We start from the raw sequence: 15,644 nt of genomic DNA, 5'->3' as shown, positions 1-15,644 counted from the left end.
AAATTTTTCAAAACGTAGTAATAATAATCAAATATTAAATCTTTTTTAAAAAATTTTAAAGATCAAATTTTAGTACTTCTTTATACAAGTATTATTAGAAAATCTAGATATTTTTATCTTTAATATTTGGTAATTTTAGGTCAAATACCAACAATTTTTTTAAAAATAAAAAAAGTCTAAAGTTAAATTTTTGTTTCGATTTTTTTTGTATCCACCTTATAAATAATTACCCAAATGTTCTCACAAAAATTTAAATAAATACACAAATTATTTGTTAATACAAAATTTATTTGAAACTTATAAAAAATATAATATTTTTTTATCTTTGTCGTTTTTAAAACTCATTTAGGCGTTTTTTTTTCATTTATATCCTTTAAGGTTATTATTATTAATAGTATAAACTTTTAAATATTATTTTAATAATTCACCCATAAATAAATAAAATAACTATAGAATTATAAGCCCTTTAAATTATTCAATTATATTGGCCCCACTACAAGAAACACCGTTATAATCGACGGCTAGACTGTCGATAATATTAAAAATCGACGACAAAATTGACGGTGGATGAGGTTGCTATTAAATTTGTCAATTTTTTAAAATTCTAATAAAATCGACGGCTTATCAGGCCGTCAATAATAATTCATTAAAATCGACAATCTTCCTGTCTATAATATGAGTTTGAGAATTTTACTTGCTTAATAAAATCGACAGTTTTACCGTCGATATTATTATACAAAATCGACAATATTTCTGTCAATATTTGATTCATTAAAATCGACAAAAGAGCCGTTGATTTAATTATTAAAATACCGACAAGTTCGTTATCTATATTTTGTTTTTTTTTTGTCATTTTTAAATTTAAAAAGCGACAACTTTATCGTCGATTTTAATAGCCAATTTTAATTATTGGATAATAATTAAAATTTTAATTATTTTTTTCTATTTAAAAAATAGTAGACAATTAATGCAAATAAATTTTTAAGTATAGAAATAAAATTTATACAAAATATTAGATAATAAAACAAATAAAATTTTAAATATAATTTATATTAAATATCAGATAATGAATTTACAAACTTATCAAAATAATAAATAATTTTCTAACATAAAAACTTAGACAAGATAAATAACTAAACTTATTAAATTCGGCATTACTAATATTGGTTGCAAGAAGGATCATTTGGGATATTTTCAACATATAACCATTCTGTCTCCAATCTAGTTGCCAGATATTGAAAATTCTATGCTCTCGCAAAAATCATAAATCCTTCTCAACGAAAATAATATCAGGCTGAAATAATATGCTACATCCAATTGTTTAAACTTCAATAAATACACTCAATTACACAACATAAAAGATAGTAATTAACAACAAAACAGAAATTGAAGCTTACCCTGAAGTTAAAGAACCATTCTTCTCACATAATGAAACAGCCTTTTTAATGTGGTTTGCAACTTTAGCTTGAATACCAAGTCTTGTCAAATGGTATCTTGTGACAGCAGCTCTAATAGGTTTTCCATCAACCACTGTAACTTTAAGCCCTCTAAAACTAGAAGAAAGATCTTCCATGTTCAGCTTCTTCACATTTATTTTTGAATTTAATCCCAATTCCAGTGTCCTTCACACACACCATTAAAATAATTTGCTCATAGTATTCACTTGAGGCCACCTTCTTCACTAAACCATCAAACAAAAATTCCTCATTAGCAATTAGATGCTTGAAATTATCCCAATTTTCCATTCATCAGCAACTTCACACCCACTCAGAGTTTTCGAATTACAACCCCCGGACATATACCCAACAACTTCATCTGTTTCTCCACTTTGATAAGTCTCACATGTTCTATTCATTGTGGGCTTTCTATTTTTTTGCTAGATAAACTTTCACAAATATATGTTCTCGCTCAGTGAACTACAAGAAATTTATACTTGTCAACCACTAGCTTGTAAAGAAATTAATACAACATGCATATTAATAATGCAAAGAAATGTGTTTGCACTTTTTAAAACAATTCACATTAACTCAATCATTAATCATATATCAACAATACTTTATCATTTTCAATTAATCATTATTATTATAGTTCTCTTTCATATTATAACCAACACGTTCACATTTTCTCAATTAGAACTCTATCCTCCATAACCCCATCCACTAGTGACCACTACCACTTAATGTCTCCTATAGGTTCACTTTTTTCTCGCGTACGCATGTCCCCTTTTTTCATCAAAATGGCTAAGTTGCAGGAAAATTAAATCATATTTTTGTATCAAACTCTAAATGCACATAACTTTTTTGTTTTAAATGATTTTCATCCGTTCTTCAAACAATATAAACTTTACGGACCCAATATTCGTTAGAAATAAGTTTGACAAAATTTAAGAGTTCGAATGCCGAATTATGACTCATCGAAATTGGTTAAAAATCAAATTTTTCCCAAAAACACCACAATTTCTATGCTTTCCAAACTCTAAAAATCCTATAGCATAAGTTTATAACCAAAACAACCACGCAATCATAATTTATCTGTTTTCCAACTATTTCTCATCATCCATACCTATAATCTCATCAATATACAATACAATTTTCAATCCAAATTACACACATTATTCATCAATTTCATCATCATAAGTTACTATCATTATTAACCACCACCATCATCAACAATTCTCATCAATCCTCATCAATATCAATACTCAACACACCTTTATCACAAATTCAATAATTCACACAAAACTTACTAAACCTTAACAATTCCATTTAGTTCAACTTAATCTATAGTCAATTAGCCTAAATTTTCACGTAACATTATATATTACTTACGAGAAACCAAAACCATACCTTAGCTAATTCCTCCCTAATACTCAGACACCACAATTTCACCGTTCCTCAAACTCCAACGCTTCAACTCCTCACCAAACACGAACTCCCAACCACCACATTCAAACTCAAGTTTTTCAACACCACCAATTTAATCCAAAGACTCAATTTAATATCTAATACCAACAATATTACTCAAAATCAACTTAGGGTTCATAGTTATTAATAATTCACAAGAGTTAGAGATTTTTCACCTTACTAATGAAAATTTGGGACAAGACCCAGCAAATCTACAAAACTAGTTTGATCCTAAACACTAAAATTCAACAAAATCTCAACACATTTGCACAAGATTTTCGAAAATGAGGAAGTGAGCAGTTGGGTAAAAAATAGAGATTTACCTACCAAATTATTCAGTGAATTTTGTAGAGCTCGACGCGGTGATAGTATGACTGCAAGCGATGCGTCGATCGAAATTCCGAATGAAAGTTACGGCGAATTGAAATTTGACAAGAGTTTGGGTTAGGTTTTCCCGCTGAAACTCTCATCCTCAACGTGTTTCACTCAATGTTCTGAAAACCGGACCGGACCGGCCGGTTCGACCAGTTTAACCGCGAACCGGCGATGCAGACGGTCCGGTCCTCCTGCAGAAATCGTCCTGGAAAGAACCGGCGACGAACCGGTGAACCGGCCAAAAATCGGCCGGTTGGGCCGAACCGGTAACCGGCCGGTTCTGAATAAACGACGTCGTTTCATTATTAAAAAAAAAAGAAACCCTTAACCCAACTCGACCCGAAGAGCACCCTGACCCGGTGACCCCAACCACCCCCCGAATCCCTAATTCTGTGTGTTGTTCTTGTTCATCTTCGTGAGAGAAGAGAACAGAGAATGAGAGAAGACTGAAGCTGAACCCTCCACGCCCGAACCCCAGCCTGCCACCGCCCCCTCCTTCGTCGCCGCGGTCACCGGTCAACAGCCCAACCGCCGTCGCCTGGTCGTCAGCCCAAGTAACCCTCCTTCTTCGCCTGGTTCCCTTCCCAGTAGCCAGCCGTCTGCCTCGTCTTCATCTGCCCCGTCCCATCGTCTTCATCGTCGCGCGGTGAGTAACTCGTCTCTGCTCATCTTTGTTCTTCACTTCTTTGCCTCTGTGAACTTCGACTTGCCTCTGTGAACTGACTTCCTCTGCTCATCTTTGTTCTTTGCCTCTGTGAACTTCTTTGTTAGTAACCTGGTTTGCAGCTCAATTTCTGTTTGTTAGTAACTTGGTTTGCAGCTCAATTTCTGTTTGTTAGTAACTTGGTTTGCAGCTCAAATTCTGTTTCTTGGTAACTTGGTTTGCAGCTCAATTTCTGGTTGTTGGTAACTTGATTTGCAGCTCAATTTCTGTTTGTTGGTAACTTGGTTTGCAGCTGAATTTCTGTGTGTTGCACTGTTGCTCAATTTCTGTTTGTAGTTCAATTTGTGTTTGTAGTTTAATTTCTGTGTGTTGCTCAAATTTCTGTTTTGTAGCTCAAATTTGTTACTGTTTTGTACTTTGTTAATGCTGGAAACTGACTCGGTTTTGCATATTTGTTGACTGGCTGAATTTCTCAAATTTGTTCTGCTGTGGCTGTTTAGAATTGTTAGAATTGTTAGAATTGTTAATGTTTATTGCTGTGGCTGTTTTTAATTTCATATATGTTTTATTAATTTTAGTTATGGAAGATAGTATTAATCAAGAAGCAACTGCTGATAACAATGATTCTGTGAATAATAACATGCCTGCCGATACTCCTATTTCGAATGATGCTGCTAATCCCAATTCCCGTAGTGCTAACGATAGTCAGTCACAAGGTTCTTCGAACCTTAGGGGAAAAACAGATTTAGCTTGGAAATATGTTGCTCTACAAACAGTGAATGGAAAACTACAGTATCAATGTTTATTTTGTCTACAAGTTTTCAATGGAGGTGGAATTCACAGGATGAAGAAACATCTAGCAAAGATTACCGGAGACGTGAAAAAATGTCCTAAAGTTCCATATGATGTGGAAAAACAGATGGAAAGTTTGTTGAAAGATATTCAGGCCAGCAAAAAGAAAAGAAAAGTAAGTTTTGGTGAAGAGGGTGGTGATGAGGTAGAGGATGCAATTGATGAGGCAATCCAAGAAGAACAGGAACAGCAGCGTACCTTGAATCAGCAAGGAGTTGGAGGCGATCCAAAGAAAAAAGCCAAAGTCATTCCTCCTATGTTTGCACCAAGAACAACTCCAGGAGCTCAACCAAGTATTAAGAGTGTTTTGCAAAACAAAGAGGCGATACACGAGGTTGATAAACGATTTCCTCGGTGGCTTTTGGATTGTAAAATTCCATTTAATGCTGTGATGTCGCCATATTTCCAAGATATGTTGGATGGTGTTGCTGGTATTGGACCTGGTTACAAGGGGCCTTCTTATGATAAGTTAAGGGTTCATTTGTTGGCTGATCTTAAAAGAGAAAGTCAAATGCTAGTTGATAGTTATAGGAGTGCATGGAAGGAAACTGGATGTACCCTCATGGCTGATGGTTGGACAGATCAAAGACAAAGGACGTTAATCAATTTCTTGGTGTATTGTTCTAAAGGTTTGTGCTTTGTGAAATCAGTAGATGCTTTCAGTATGGTAAAAAAATGCTTCACACTTGTGTACTTTGTTTTCTGAGGTGATTGAATGGATTGGCCCAAATAATATTGTGCATGTTGTGACTGACAATGCGGCCAATTATGTTGCTGCTGGTAGGCTTATCAATAGAAAATATGATAATATCTATTGGTCACCATGTGCTGCTCATTACCTTAATCTTATTTTAAAAGATATAAGCAGCATGGCGTATATTTCTAACCTTGCAACTCGTGCTTCAAAGATCACAGTATTTGTGTACAATCATACGGTTTTCTTATCTTGGCTAAGACAAAGACCTCGTTGGAGAGAAATTGTACGTCCTGGTGCAACCCGGTTTGCAACTGTGTTTATTACATTGAAGAGCATCTTTGACCGTAAAAAGGAGTTGCAACAATTGGTTGTAGATTCAATTTTCACTGATCACAAATTAGGAAGGAGTGCTACTGGTAGAGCTGTGAGGGCTATCATTCTGGACGCCAAATTTTGGGACGATTGCTTTACTGTATGTAAACTTGTGGGCCCTCTGATTTACTTGTTGAGGGTTGTTGATGCTGATGACCCCCCATCTTTGGGATATGTTTATGAAGGAATGCTAAGGGCAGAAGATGCAATTAAGGAGATGTTTAGGCAATCCAAGACTGCATATCAGCCGTACACAGATATTATCAACTCAAGATGGGACAAGCATTTAAAGAAAGATCTTCATGCGGCAGCTTACTTCCTGAATCCTAAATTCTTTTTTAATGAAAATTATAAAGAAGCACCTGATGTTATGCGAGGTTTGCTTGATCTTGTTACCTTGTATTGCAAGTGTAACAATTTGGATTCAGTTTAGGCAATGAAAGAAATACATTTATATAGAGATCGGAAGGAAAGTTTTGATAGACAAGAAGTTATTCCAGCTGCATCTGAACTTAAGCCTGGTAAGAATATGGTTGAATATTTGTTTAATCAATAGTAACTTGTTTTGAGCTCCTATGTTCTTAATTAATATCTTATAATATGTTATGGTTTTATAATTGGTAGATGAATTGTGGAGGTTATTCGGAGGCTCTGCTCCATGTCTACAAAAGATAGCTGTTCGCATTCTTAGCCAAGCATCTGCTTCTTCTGGGTGTGAGAGAAATTGGAGCCTTTTTGACCAGATTCATACAAAAAGAAGAAATAGATTGGAGCATGATAGACTGAATGACATTGTTTATGTTACCTATAATTTGCGTCTTAAATCCAGGTAATATATGTTTCATGAAATACTATATTGTTTAATTTGTAATCTTTATCATAATAAATTTGTAAATTATTAAATCTCCATATATTGTATTTAACTTTTTAGGAAGGAAAAAGAAAAAAGAAAGCAAAAGACACAGCATGATCCAATTGATTATGAAAGTATCAGTCAAGTTGACTTATGGGTGACTGAAGAGGTTGTAGAGAAAGAGCCTGATCTTCCTAGTAATGTGGATGACTTATTGCGTGAGTATAGTATATTTAGTTTCTAATGATTTATTAGAATGTTGTTAGTTTATCATATAATGATAACATTTCTATTTTATTAGGTGAAATTGATGCTGATTTATATCAAAATGGCGGTGGTAGTAGTGGTCTTTATGCTGCATCTCTTTCTTCTGCTGATCAGGGTGGGAATGAAGGTGAAGATCATCCCACCGAAGCAGATTTGCAACAAGTTCTTGCGGATTTTGATTGATAAACCATGATGTTGGGATTTAATATTTAGATATGCTTTTATTACTATTTAACTTTTGAGTTTGGATTTTGATAAGATCATATGTATTTGGTTGATGATATTTTATGTAGTGTTTTAAATTTCAAAGATATTTTAAGATTTATATCAGACTATAATTATATTTTAGGATGTGTATTTATAATTTATTTATTATTCTACTCTAAACGGTTTTTCCGGTTGAACCGGTTAGACCAATAAACCAGTAAACTAATGACTAGAGCGGTTTGATGACCGGTCCGGTTTTCTGAACCTTGGTTTCACTTAGTATTTGGGAAAACAGATGAAAATCTTAGTTTTTATATGATGGGCCATGTGTCCGATCTAATTTGTTTGGGCCAATAGTCTGATTTTAAGTTAAATTCTTTAAAATTAATATTAAATTTATAAAATTTAATTTTGTGAATTTTACACAAGTTACCTGTTTTTTGCGCTTTCATCATTTCTTTTTCTTCGTATCATATTACACAAAGAACATGGCAAGCATAGATAATATTACATCTCACATAAAAGCTTGGACCTACTCGAAATATGGCAATATTAGTTTGATCAAACTGTAGCAATACCGCAACTCAAACAAGACCAAGTGCTCATTAACCTTGTTGCCGCTGCCCTCATCAAGATTGATGAAAATGAAAATATTAAAACCTTACTTGATCAAAATGGAAAAATTAAAGCTTGTTTATTTGTAAATAATTAATGCATTTCTAAATAGTTCTATCAATTCAATTAGATTGACCGAAAATCGATCACCAAATCAATTCGATTTAAGTAAAAAATTAGTTGGTAATGAATTGATCAAAAAACTCAAAAAGAAAAGTCAAAGAACATAATAATTGGTTAAACCATTATAATTTTTGAATAATTAAATAATTTAAAATAATAAAATATATACAAAAATTATTTTTTTAAAAGAAATATATTTTACACATAAATATATTATTTTACTATATCTAATTTAACTTTAATTAAATTTTGATTGGACTTTCAAATTTTTAAATTTTTAATTCTACTGATTTAATGACCAATTAGGTTTTCAAAACCAACAACATATAAAATTGAAACAAACAAATTAAATATCATTGATTTCATTCCCACATTATCTTGAGAGTTCAGGAAACGAAAAAACCACCTCTTCAGAAACCAATCTAGCTAGCTTCTGAAAATCTAGGACAGGTGCTAATAATTTTATAATTAATCAACATGAAAGCCATCAAACTTCATGTTCATGAACAACTACACAGAGATATAGAGTTTGTGTAATAATTCCTCATATCCATACATTTTGCATTTGTGGAGCAATCTAATAATAAGTAGTAGTGTTGCATGAACTGAACTAGCTGGCAAGTTAGTAGTTGAACTTGCAAAGGATGTAACCAGAGAGAAGAGTGGCCATGGCAAATGACTTAAAAGCAAGGAAGGACAAAGCCACAGATGCACTAGCCATGTTAACGAATTCAGATGGAATTACTACAGAAAACACATATTGCTGCTGTCGGGATGTATTGATTACTGAGGTTACAGTGGCAGCTGAGGTTGCTGCTGCCAGTAACAAATACGTCAAGACCTGCAACAACCACCCAGTACTTCATCATTTACTTGATCATGTATTCATACTTACATCAATCTCGCTAAGTAACCAACAAGAATTCTACCAACTCCTGCCAACTCTTACTTATAACGATGTTTAATGAAAATATATTTGTAGATGTATCTAATAAAAATATCTTTTTTATGACGGTGTCTAATAAAAATATTTTTGTGAATGTATCTTAAATATATCTTTTTATACATGTGTCTTTTACTAGAAGTGTCTTTAATATTAATTATTGTTATTAATAAGTTGACAAATAATATATTAATACTTTATATTTTTTCTACTTACATTAAATACACTGCATAATTCGGTTTCTTTGTTACACAGATCAAATATTTGATAATAAAAATCAACTAAAATTTATTTTATTTAACATTCATTAATTATTATAATAATTAATAAATATTAAATAAAATAAACCGTTTTTTTTTTTCTTATATAATTTTACTCGGCCAGCATCTAATAATGATATTTTAAAATAGGGTGAGAACCTATTCATATAATAAAAATATTTTTACTTAAAGATAACAGTTAAAATATAGACACGTTATTTAAGTAAAAATATTAAATTATTTAATGATTTTATTTTAATTAATATTTTTATATTAAAATATTTATATATAAATAATTATTTAAAAAATTTAATTCATTAAAAAAATAATAATATTACTCTACACATTTTTTTTATATTATATACATAAATTTATAAAAAAATAATATTATTAAAAATAAGAATTATAATATTCATTTATTCTCTATTTGAGAGGTCTAATGCGCGTCATATTACGTCCATGATAATAATTAGGGATATGAAAAATGTTATATGACATGTCATGTGTTGTATTATCGTGTTAAGACAAAAAATGCTATTTATCATGGCATGCATGTTATCATAATTAGGGTTGGAAGTGAACACTCAACCGAGCAAAGTCAAATTTAAATTTGATTTACGACGATTTGATCTATTAATAATCGAGCCACTTTATAAAATTTTAACTCGACTCACCTGGTCACAAGCTAGCTCGAACACATGTTGAGCTAACTCAAATAACGTAAACATAATATATAATCTTATACAAATAAAAATTTATATCTCTATTAATTATAATTATAATGTATATTATCTATTATATATAATTGAGCTAGTTTACGAATAACGAGTTAAGTTTATTTAAGTTTAAATTCAACTCATTTAATAAATAAGTTCAATTAATTCACAAACTCATAAACTTAATTTATTGAACTGTTAAGGAGTTAAACTTAAAATGAACTCATAAACTTATTTAACTCACTTCCAATCCTAACCATAATTAATTTATGTAACCTATTGTTCTTAATAAATAAAAAGATAATTTAACTATATGTTGATCGTGTATTTTTTTTCTCTTTAGTTAACAATAATTAAAGAATCTAATAAGAGTATTAGGGAATAGTGTGCATTAGACTTATTTGAATGAACTATTACGATCAGATTTTTTTTCAAGTAATATTTTTTTTATAAAATAAAAAAAAATAAAAATAATTTTATATTTAAATAATTTTTATGTAAATTTTTTTTATAATTATATATAAATATAATAATATAAAATTATTTTTTTGTTTATTTATTATATTAAAAATATTTTTTAAATAAAAAATCTTTAAAAAATATATAAATTATAGTTTTTAAAAAATATATATATTTGTTTAATATTTTACTTTTATTTTAAAATTTTACTAAATAAAATAAAAATAAAAATAAAATTATTAAAAAAAAATTAACTACTTAATAACACCCAAATAAATACACTAGCTTACCTGATCAATAGCAAAAGTGATGCTACGAATCAGTTTGGTGTTTCCAATGTGTTTTTTAGTGATCAAATACTTCACGAGTTCACATATTTGCACCAGAGTATACGCACACCCGATCACATTTGCTGCCAGGCAATAGCTGCATAATAATCACACCAGAACCAAATTTTACCACATAATACAACAATTAGCTATTATATGTATAAATAGTTTTTATATATGAAAAAATTTAACTTTTAATTCTAAATTTTATATATAATTCAAAAATTAGGAGTGACAATAGACAATATTTGCTAACTGAAGGATAAAATTGAAGTTTTCATAATAGAGTTAACAAAAAAATATTTATAAATATAAAAAATTAATTAGTAAATTAATCACGGTACATTTGTATATATTTACATATTAAAATAATCAAAATTCATAAAAAAGTATTCCTCAAAATTTCAATGGTAAAATAATTAAATTTTTATAACCATATAATTAAATTAAAATGTTTATAAACACAAAATAAATTACTATTTTTACATTCTTATTTTTATTTTAATTATAAATATAAAATAATTTAATTATATTATTTATAAAATTTAGTTTTAAGTATAAATTTAAAATTTGATTATCATATTTAAAAGTTAATTATAAATATAAATACGTGGTCATTTAGAAAAATATATCCAGAAGAATAAAAAGGAGGAGAGAGACGGCCTTGTCCCGAAATTTTTGCAAACAAATATGTATGTAACTATTAAAGATAAGAATAATGTAACGATTTCGCTATGTTATCAACAGCATTTCTATCAACTTCTGCCAATTTTTATTTATAACCGTGTTTAATGAAAGTGTCTTTCTAGATGTGTCTAATAAAAATGTCTTTTTTTTGTGATTGTGTTTAATAGAAGTATCTTTATAGATATATCTTTTGGATGTGTCTCTTTATATATGTGTTTAAAATATAATAATTAATTATTGTTAGCAATAAATTGACAGATAATATATTGATATCCTATACTTTTTCATAATGTAATGTTATATCCAAGTCTTTTTGTATAATTTTATTTATTTTATTTTTTTAATATTTTTTATCATAATTATTGAAATGATGATAATTTTTTTTTTGTATTCATACAACTTATGTTCAATATTTTGTTAATTATCTCTCTACCTTCCATAAATTTTATATTTTTAATAATATATATTTTTCCTCTCCCATTATTTTCTCAATAAATATCTCTTTTTTCATATCTTTCTATCACAAAAACTAACATGCATGTTTATATTTTTTTTATTAAATACCTCTTTTTAATTTAAACTAAAGTGGTATATGTGTTTATTTAGTTTTTAATAATAATAATAATAATAATAATAATAATAATAATAATAATAATCATAATAATAATAATAAATAATTGCTTATATGAGTTTAGTTAAATAAAAAAGTATATGTTACAAGAATTAAGAAAAAATAAAAACAAAATTAAATTCAAGTCAAAATTCATATGATCGCATTATTTAAGTTAGATATAAACAAAAATTATCGAATACAAATGACTAAATTGTTCAATTAAAATAATTGGTATACCAATAACTCATGAAGTTTAGGACTAAATTTTTTTTGAAAGAGTTGGGAAGTAATATTTAAAAAAAAAAAAAAGTTTGGGAGTTCGTCAATTTTTTTTTAACCACGAATTTGACTAAAATTATTGACGGCCCCGCCCCTCTCCTTATAGTATTTCTATAAGAGTGACTAAATTTTTGTGTTCATTTAGCATAATAATTAAAAAGTAATTAAACAATGCACGCATAATAGTAACAAAAGAATGTAACAACATCCCCGTACAAAATTTTAGATCAAATTGAGTAAAATAAAATTAAAAAAATAGAATGTTGAAACTTGTTCATGACACAATAGGAAGGAAGGAGGAGGGAAGAGCAACATACTTGAGTTCCTTATATGTGTAGAATGAGTAAGAAAATGGCCCTTTATTGGTATCATTAGCTAACACTGAAAATGAAACCAAACAGAACACAAATGTAGCAATTCTGAGCCCTAGCAATACCATGCTCAACTTGGCCTCTTTCTTGGACATCAAGTAACCACTATTTCGTCCCCCATCCACTATGCCTTCTTCAACCTTATCCGGCTCGTCCTGCCCCATTTTGGCCGCCGTTGCGCCTACTGGAGGGGCCTCACTGCTGGTGAATGAGCCGCCGGAAGAATGGTATGTGATGGACCGTGGCGACTCGGAAACCGGTAGTTGCGGTTCTTCCTTCCTCTTGTTCTTGATCTTCTTCTCTTTTGAAGTTTCTATTTTGTCTTGTGAATCCTTTTTCACTTGTTGAGGCTTTATTGCTTCCTCTTCTTGTAGTTTTGATACATCTTTCATTTCTTGTGTTGAGGTTTCCTTGCTCATTATGATACTTGTGCAAAATTGAACACTTCTAAATTTTCTCTTCCACTTATAAATATTGATAAGTATATAGCTACTTATATATTCTCAAAGAAGCCAAAATGTTATTAATATAAAAATAAAATTGATTAAAAAAAAAAAGCAATGCGCTTGGCTTGATATGTTGCTTAATGTAATGATCATTTCCTATTATATTTAGAATAAAAGAATAGTATTTAACTAAACTTATATCTACCTCTCGACTTTTGGTGTGTACTATTAGGTGGTGTGAAAAAATATTATTTTTTTTCTAGCTAAAGCAACAATCACCACTTGGCCATCTTGAGGCGTAGCATGACCCCAACTCATGTACAAAAGAAGTGTTCAATTATATTTTATTCATTATTTTATAATTTTTAATATAATAATATAATGTGATTATGAAATAATATATATATATATATATATAATTTGATTACTTTTCCGTTTCGGTCCTATAGAATATGAAGAAGCAAGTGTCGTATAAAGTATGCATAATGGCTCTTCTGCTTCATTTTTTTGGTAATAATAATAATATAAAATTTAGAAAGGATAATGAATGCATAACTTTTCTTGTCTGCTGAAAACAGTGACGATTCCAAACAACAGTTGTAATGCACAACTGAAAGATTATCGTATCTTCATAATATGCAATAAAAAAATTAATTTTAAAAATTTATTTTGTACTTAAATTTATTTTAAAAATAATATATAGATCAAATTTAAATATTTAAGTATATTAATAAAAATAACATTTTTTTATGGTATAAAGATGTTATGAGTATTTATTTGCGCCGTTTAGGTTTTTTCATGTGAGGAGAACATACTCCTTTAACTTATTCTGTTAGAATTTTTTTTAAAACAAAACTTTTGTGCCGTTTAGGTCAATATTTGATTTGTCAATTTCTTTCTTTAATCCTTTCTTTATTCCCTTCTTTATTCCTTCCCTTTAATTCGTCATGAGAATTCTTTTATAAAAATTAGCGGTTTGGGAAGATTCCTAACAGTTCATAACCTTAAAGGGATGTGTAATTTCACTCCCTCGAAATTGTATTTTTATGTGAAACAAAAAATCAATCTCGTCTGGTAGAAAGTAAGTTGAGATCTTATCATTTTACGTATTGGAGGATTATTAGTCCAACGGATACAGCTGGTGGATTGGCTTTAGCATGGAAGGAAGGCACAACGGTTGAGATTCTTACTGAAAAAGAGTTTTTCATAGCTGCCAAGGTAACTGATCATGTTTTGAACTGTTCTTGGGGGCTGATTGGGGTACATTTAAATAGCTTGGATGGGATTCGGTCTACCCAATACACAGAACTTTCATCTTTTGTACAAGATTTCTTTGGAAAAATTATAATTATGGGTGATTTTAATGCTATAGTGAGCCTCGAGGAGAAGTAAGTAGGGGATTAAAATCAGCTTCATCTATTTCTGAATTTGTGAATTTTATTGATGGTGGTGGACTGAAGGACTTGGGTATGATTGGGAGAATGTTCACCTGAACTAATAGGCGACGAAGGCAGGACCAAATCAGGGAGCGGCTTGACCGTGCATTTGCAAACAGTGAGTGAATGGATTGTTTTTCATCAGCCTCGCTATCTTGACTCACAAAAAATAGTTCAGATCATGCGCCTATCCTCCTTGATACAAATCCAGTTATAGAAAAATCTAATCGGATGTTTAAGTTTCAGGAGAGATGGTGTGGTTTAGAAGAAATTCGGATAATTATCACTGAAACTTGGAAGAAATGGGTAGATGGCTCAGCAATGTTTGTTTTGGCTAAAAAATTGAAGCATTGTAGGCATCATATTGTTCAATGGTAGCAGCAGAACAAATCTAATTCGAAGAAGGACAATAATGAACTCACATCTCAGCTTGAAATTCTCAGAGAGGAGGGTATTATAGGGGAAAAATAGGTTGAAGCCTTGAAAAATAAACTTGAGGATACTTACTTTAGGGAGGAAAACTATTGGAGGGAGAAATCTCGTGTAAAGTGGCTAAAAGAAGGGGACAGAAATACAAGTTTCTTTCACCAATCATTCTAATCCAAAATCTAGAGAAATAAAATTTAGAAACTGAAAAAGAATGATGGTACGTATGCTACCACCCGTGAGAAAATTACACAAGTATCTGAAACATACTTCAAGGATATCTTCACATCAATTAACCAAGCTAATCCGGCACATACATTCAAAGATTTTGAAACCAAAGTTTCAGCAACGGTGAACAGAAAATTAACTAGACCGGTCAGTTTTGCTTAGGTAAAACGTGCGGTCTTTAGTGTTCACCCCCCAGAGCGCCCCTGGTGATGATGGATTTACAGCTAAATTCTTTCAATTCTACTGATGTTTAGTAGGGGAGGATGTTTTTAAGGCTGTCTGCGATTTTTTTGTTAATGGTAGACTAACAAAGAGCTTCAACCATACACAAATCTGTCTCATTTCTAAGATTTCTAATGCAAACGATATGACACAGGTTAGACCTATCAGCCTTTCCTCAGTTGTGTATAAGATTATTTCTAAAGTACTAGTCCATCAGCTACAGAAATTTATGACTTCACTGATCAACCCTAATCAAAGTATCTTCATTAAGGATAGATTGATTTCAGACAATGTCCTAGCC

At 30.3% G+C, this 15,644-nt stretch overlaps 1 protein-coding gene across 1 annotated transcript; it reads right to left on the bottom strand.

The window, feature by feature from the left end:
- Positions 1 to 8,260: 8,260 nt before the first annotated feature.
- On the bottom strand, positions 8,261 to 13,133 carry LOC112750799 (CASP-like protein N24). The gene is made up of 3 exons (XM_025799650.3): positions 12,532 to 13,133; positions 10,597 to 10,732; positions 8,261 to 8,769 (listed from the first exon to the last, which is right to left on the bottom strand). The coding sequence occupies exons 1-3, from the start codon at positions 13,002 to 13,004 to the stop codon at positions 8,551 to 8,553; spliced, it is 828 nt and encodes a 275-aa protein (XP_025655435.1). The 5' UTR covers positions 13,005 to 13,133; the 3' UTR covers positions 8,261 to 8,550.
- Positions 13,134 to 15,644: the final 2,511 nt, after the last annotated feature.

Source organism: Arachis hypogaea, chromosome 15 (genome assembly GCF_003086295.3).
Source record: "Arachis hypogaea cultivar Tifrunner chromosome 15, arahy.Tifrunner.gnm2.J5K5, whole genome shotgun sequence".
Taxonomy (NCBI): Eukaryota; Viridiplantae; Streptophyta; class Magnoliopsida; order Fabales; family Fabaceae; genus Arachis; species Arachis hypogaea.
The sequence above is the reverse complement of the archived record's forward strand: the minus strand, read 5'-3'. Positions and strand labels throughout refer to the sequence as shown.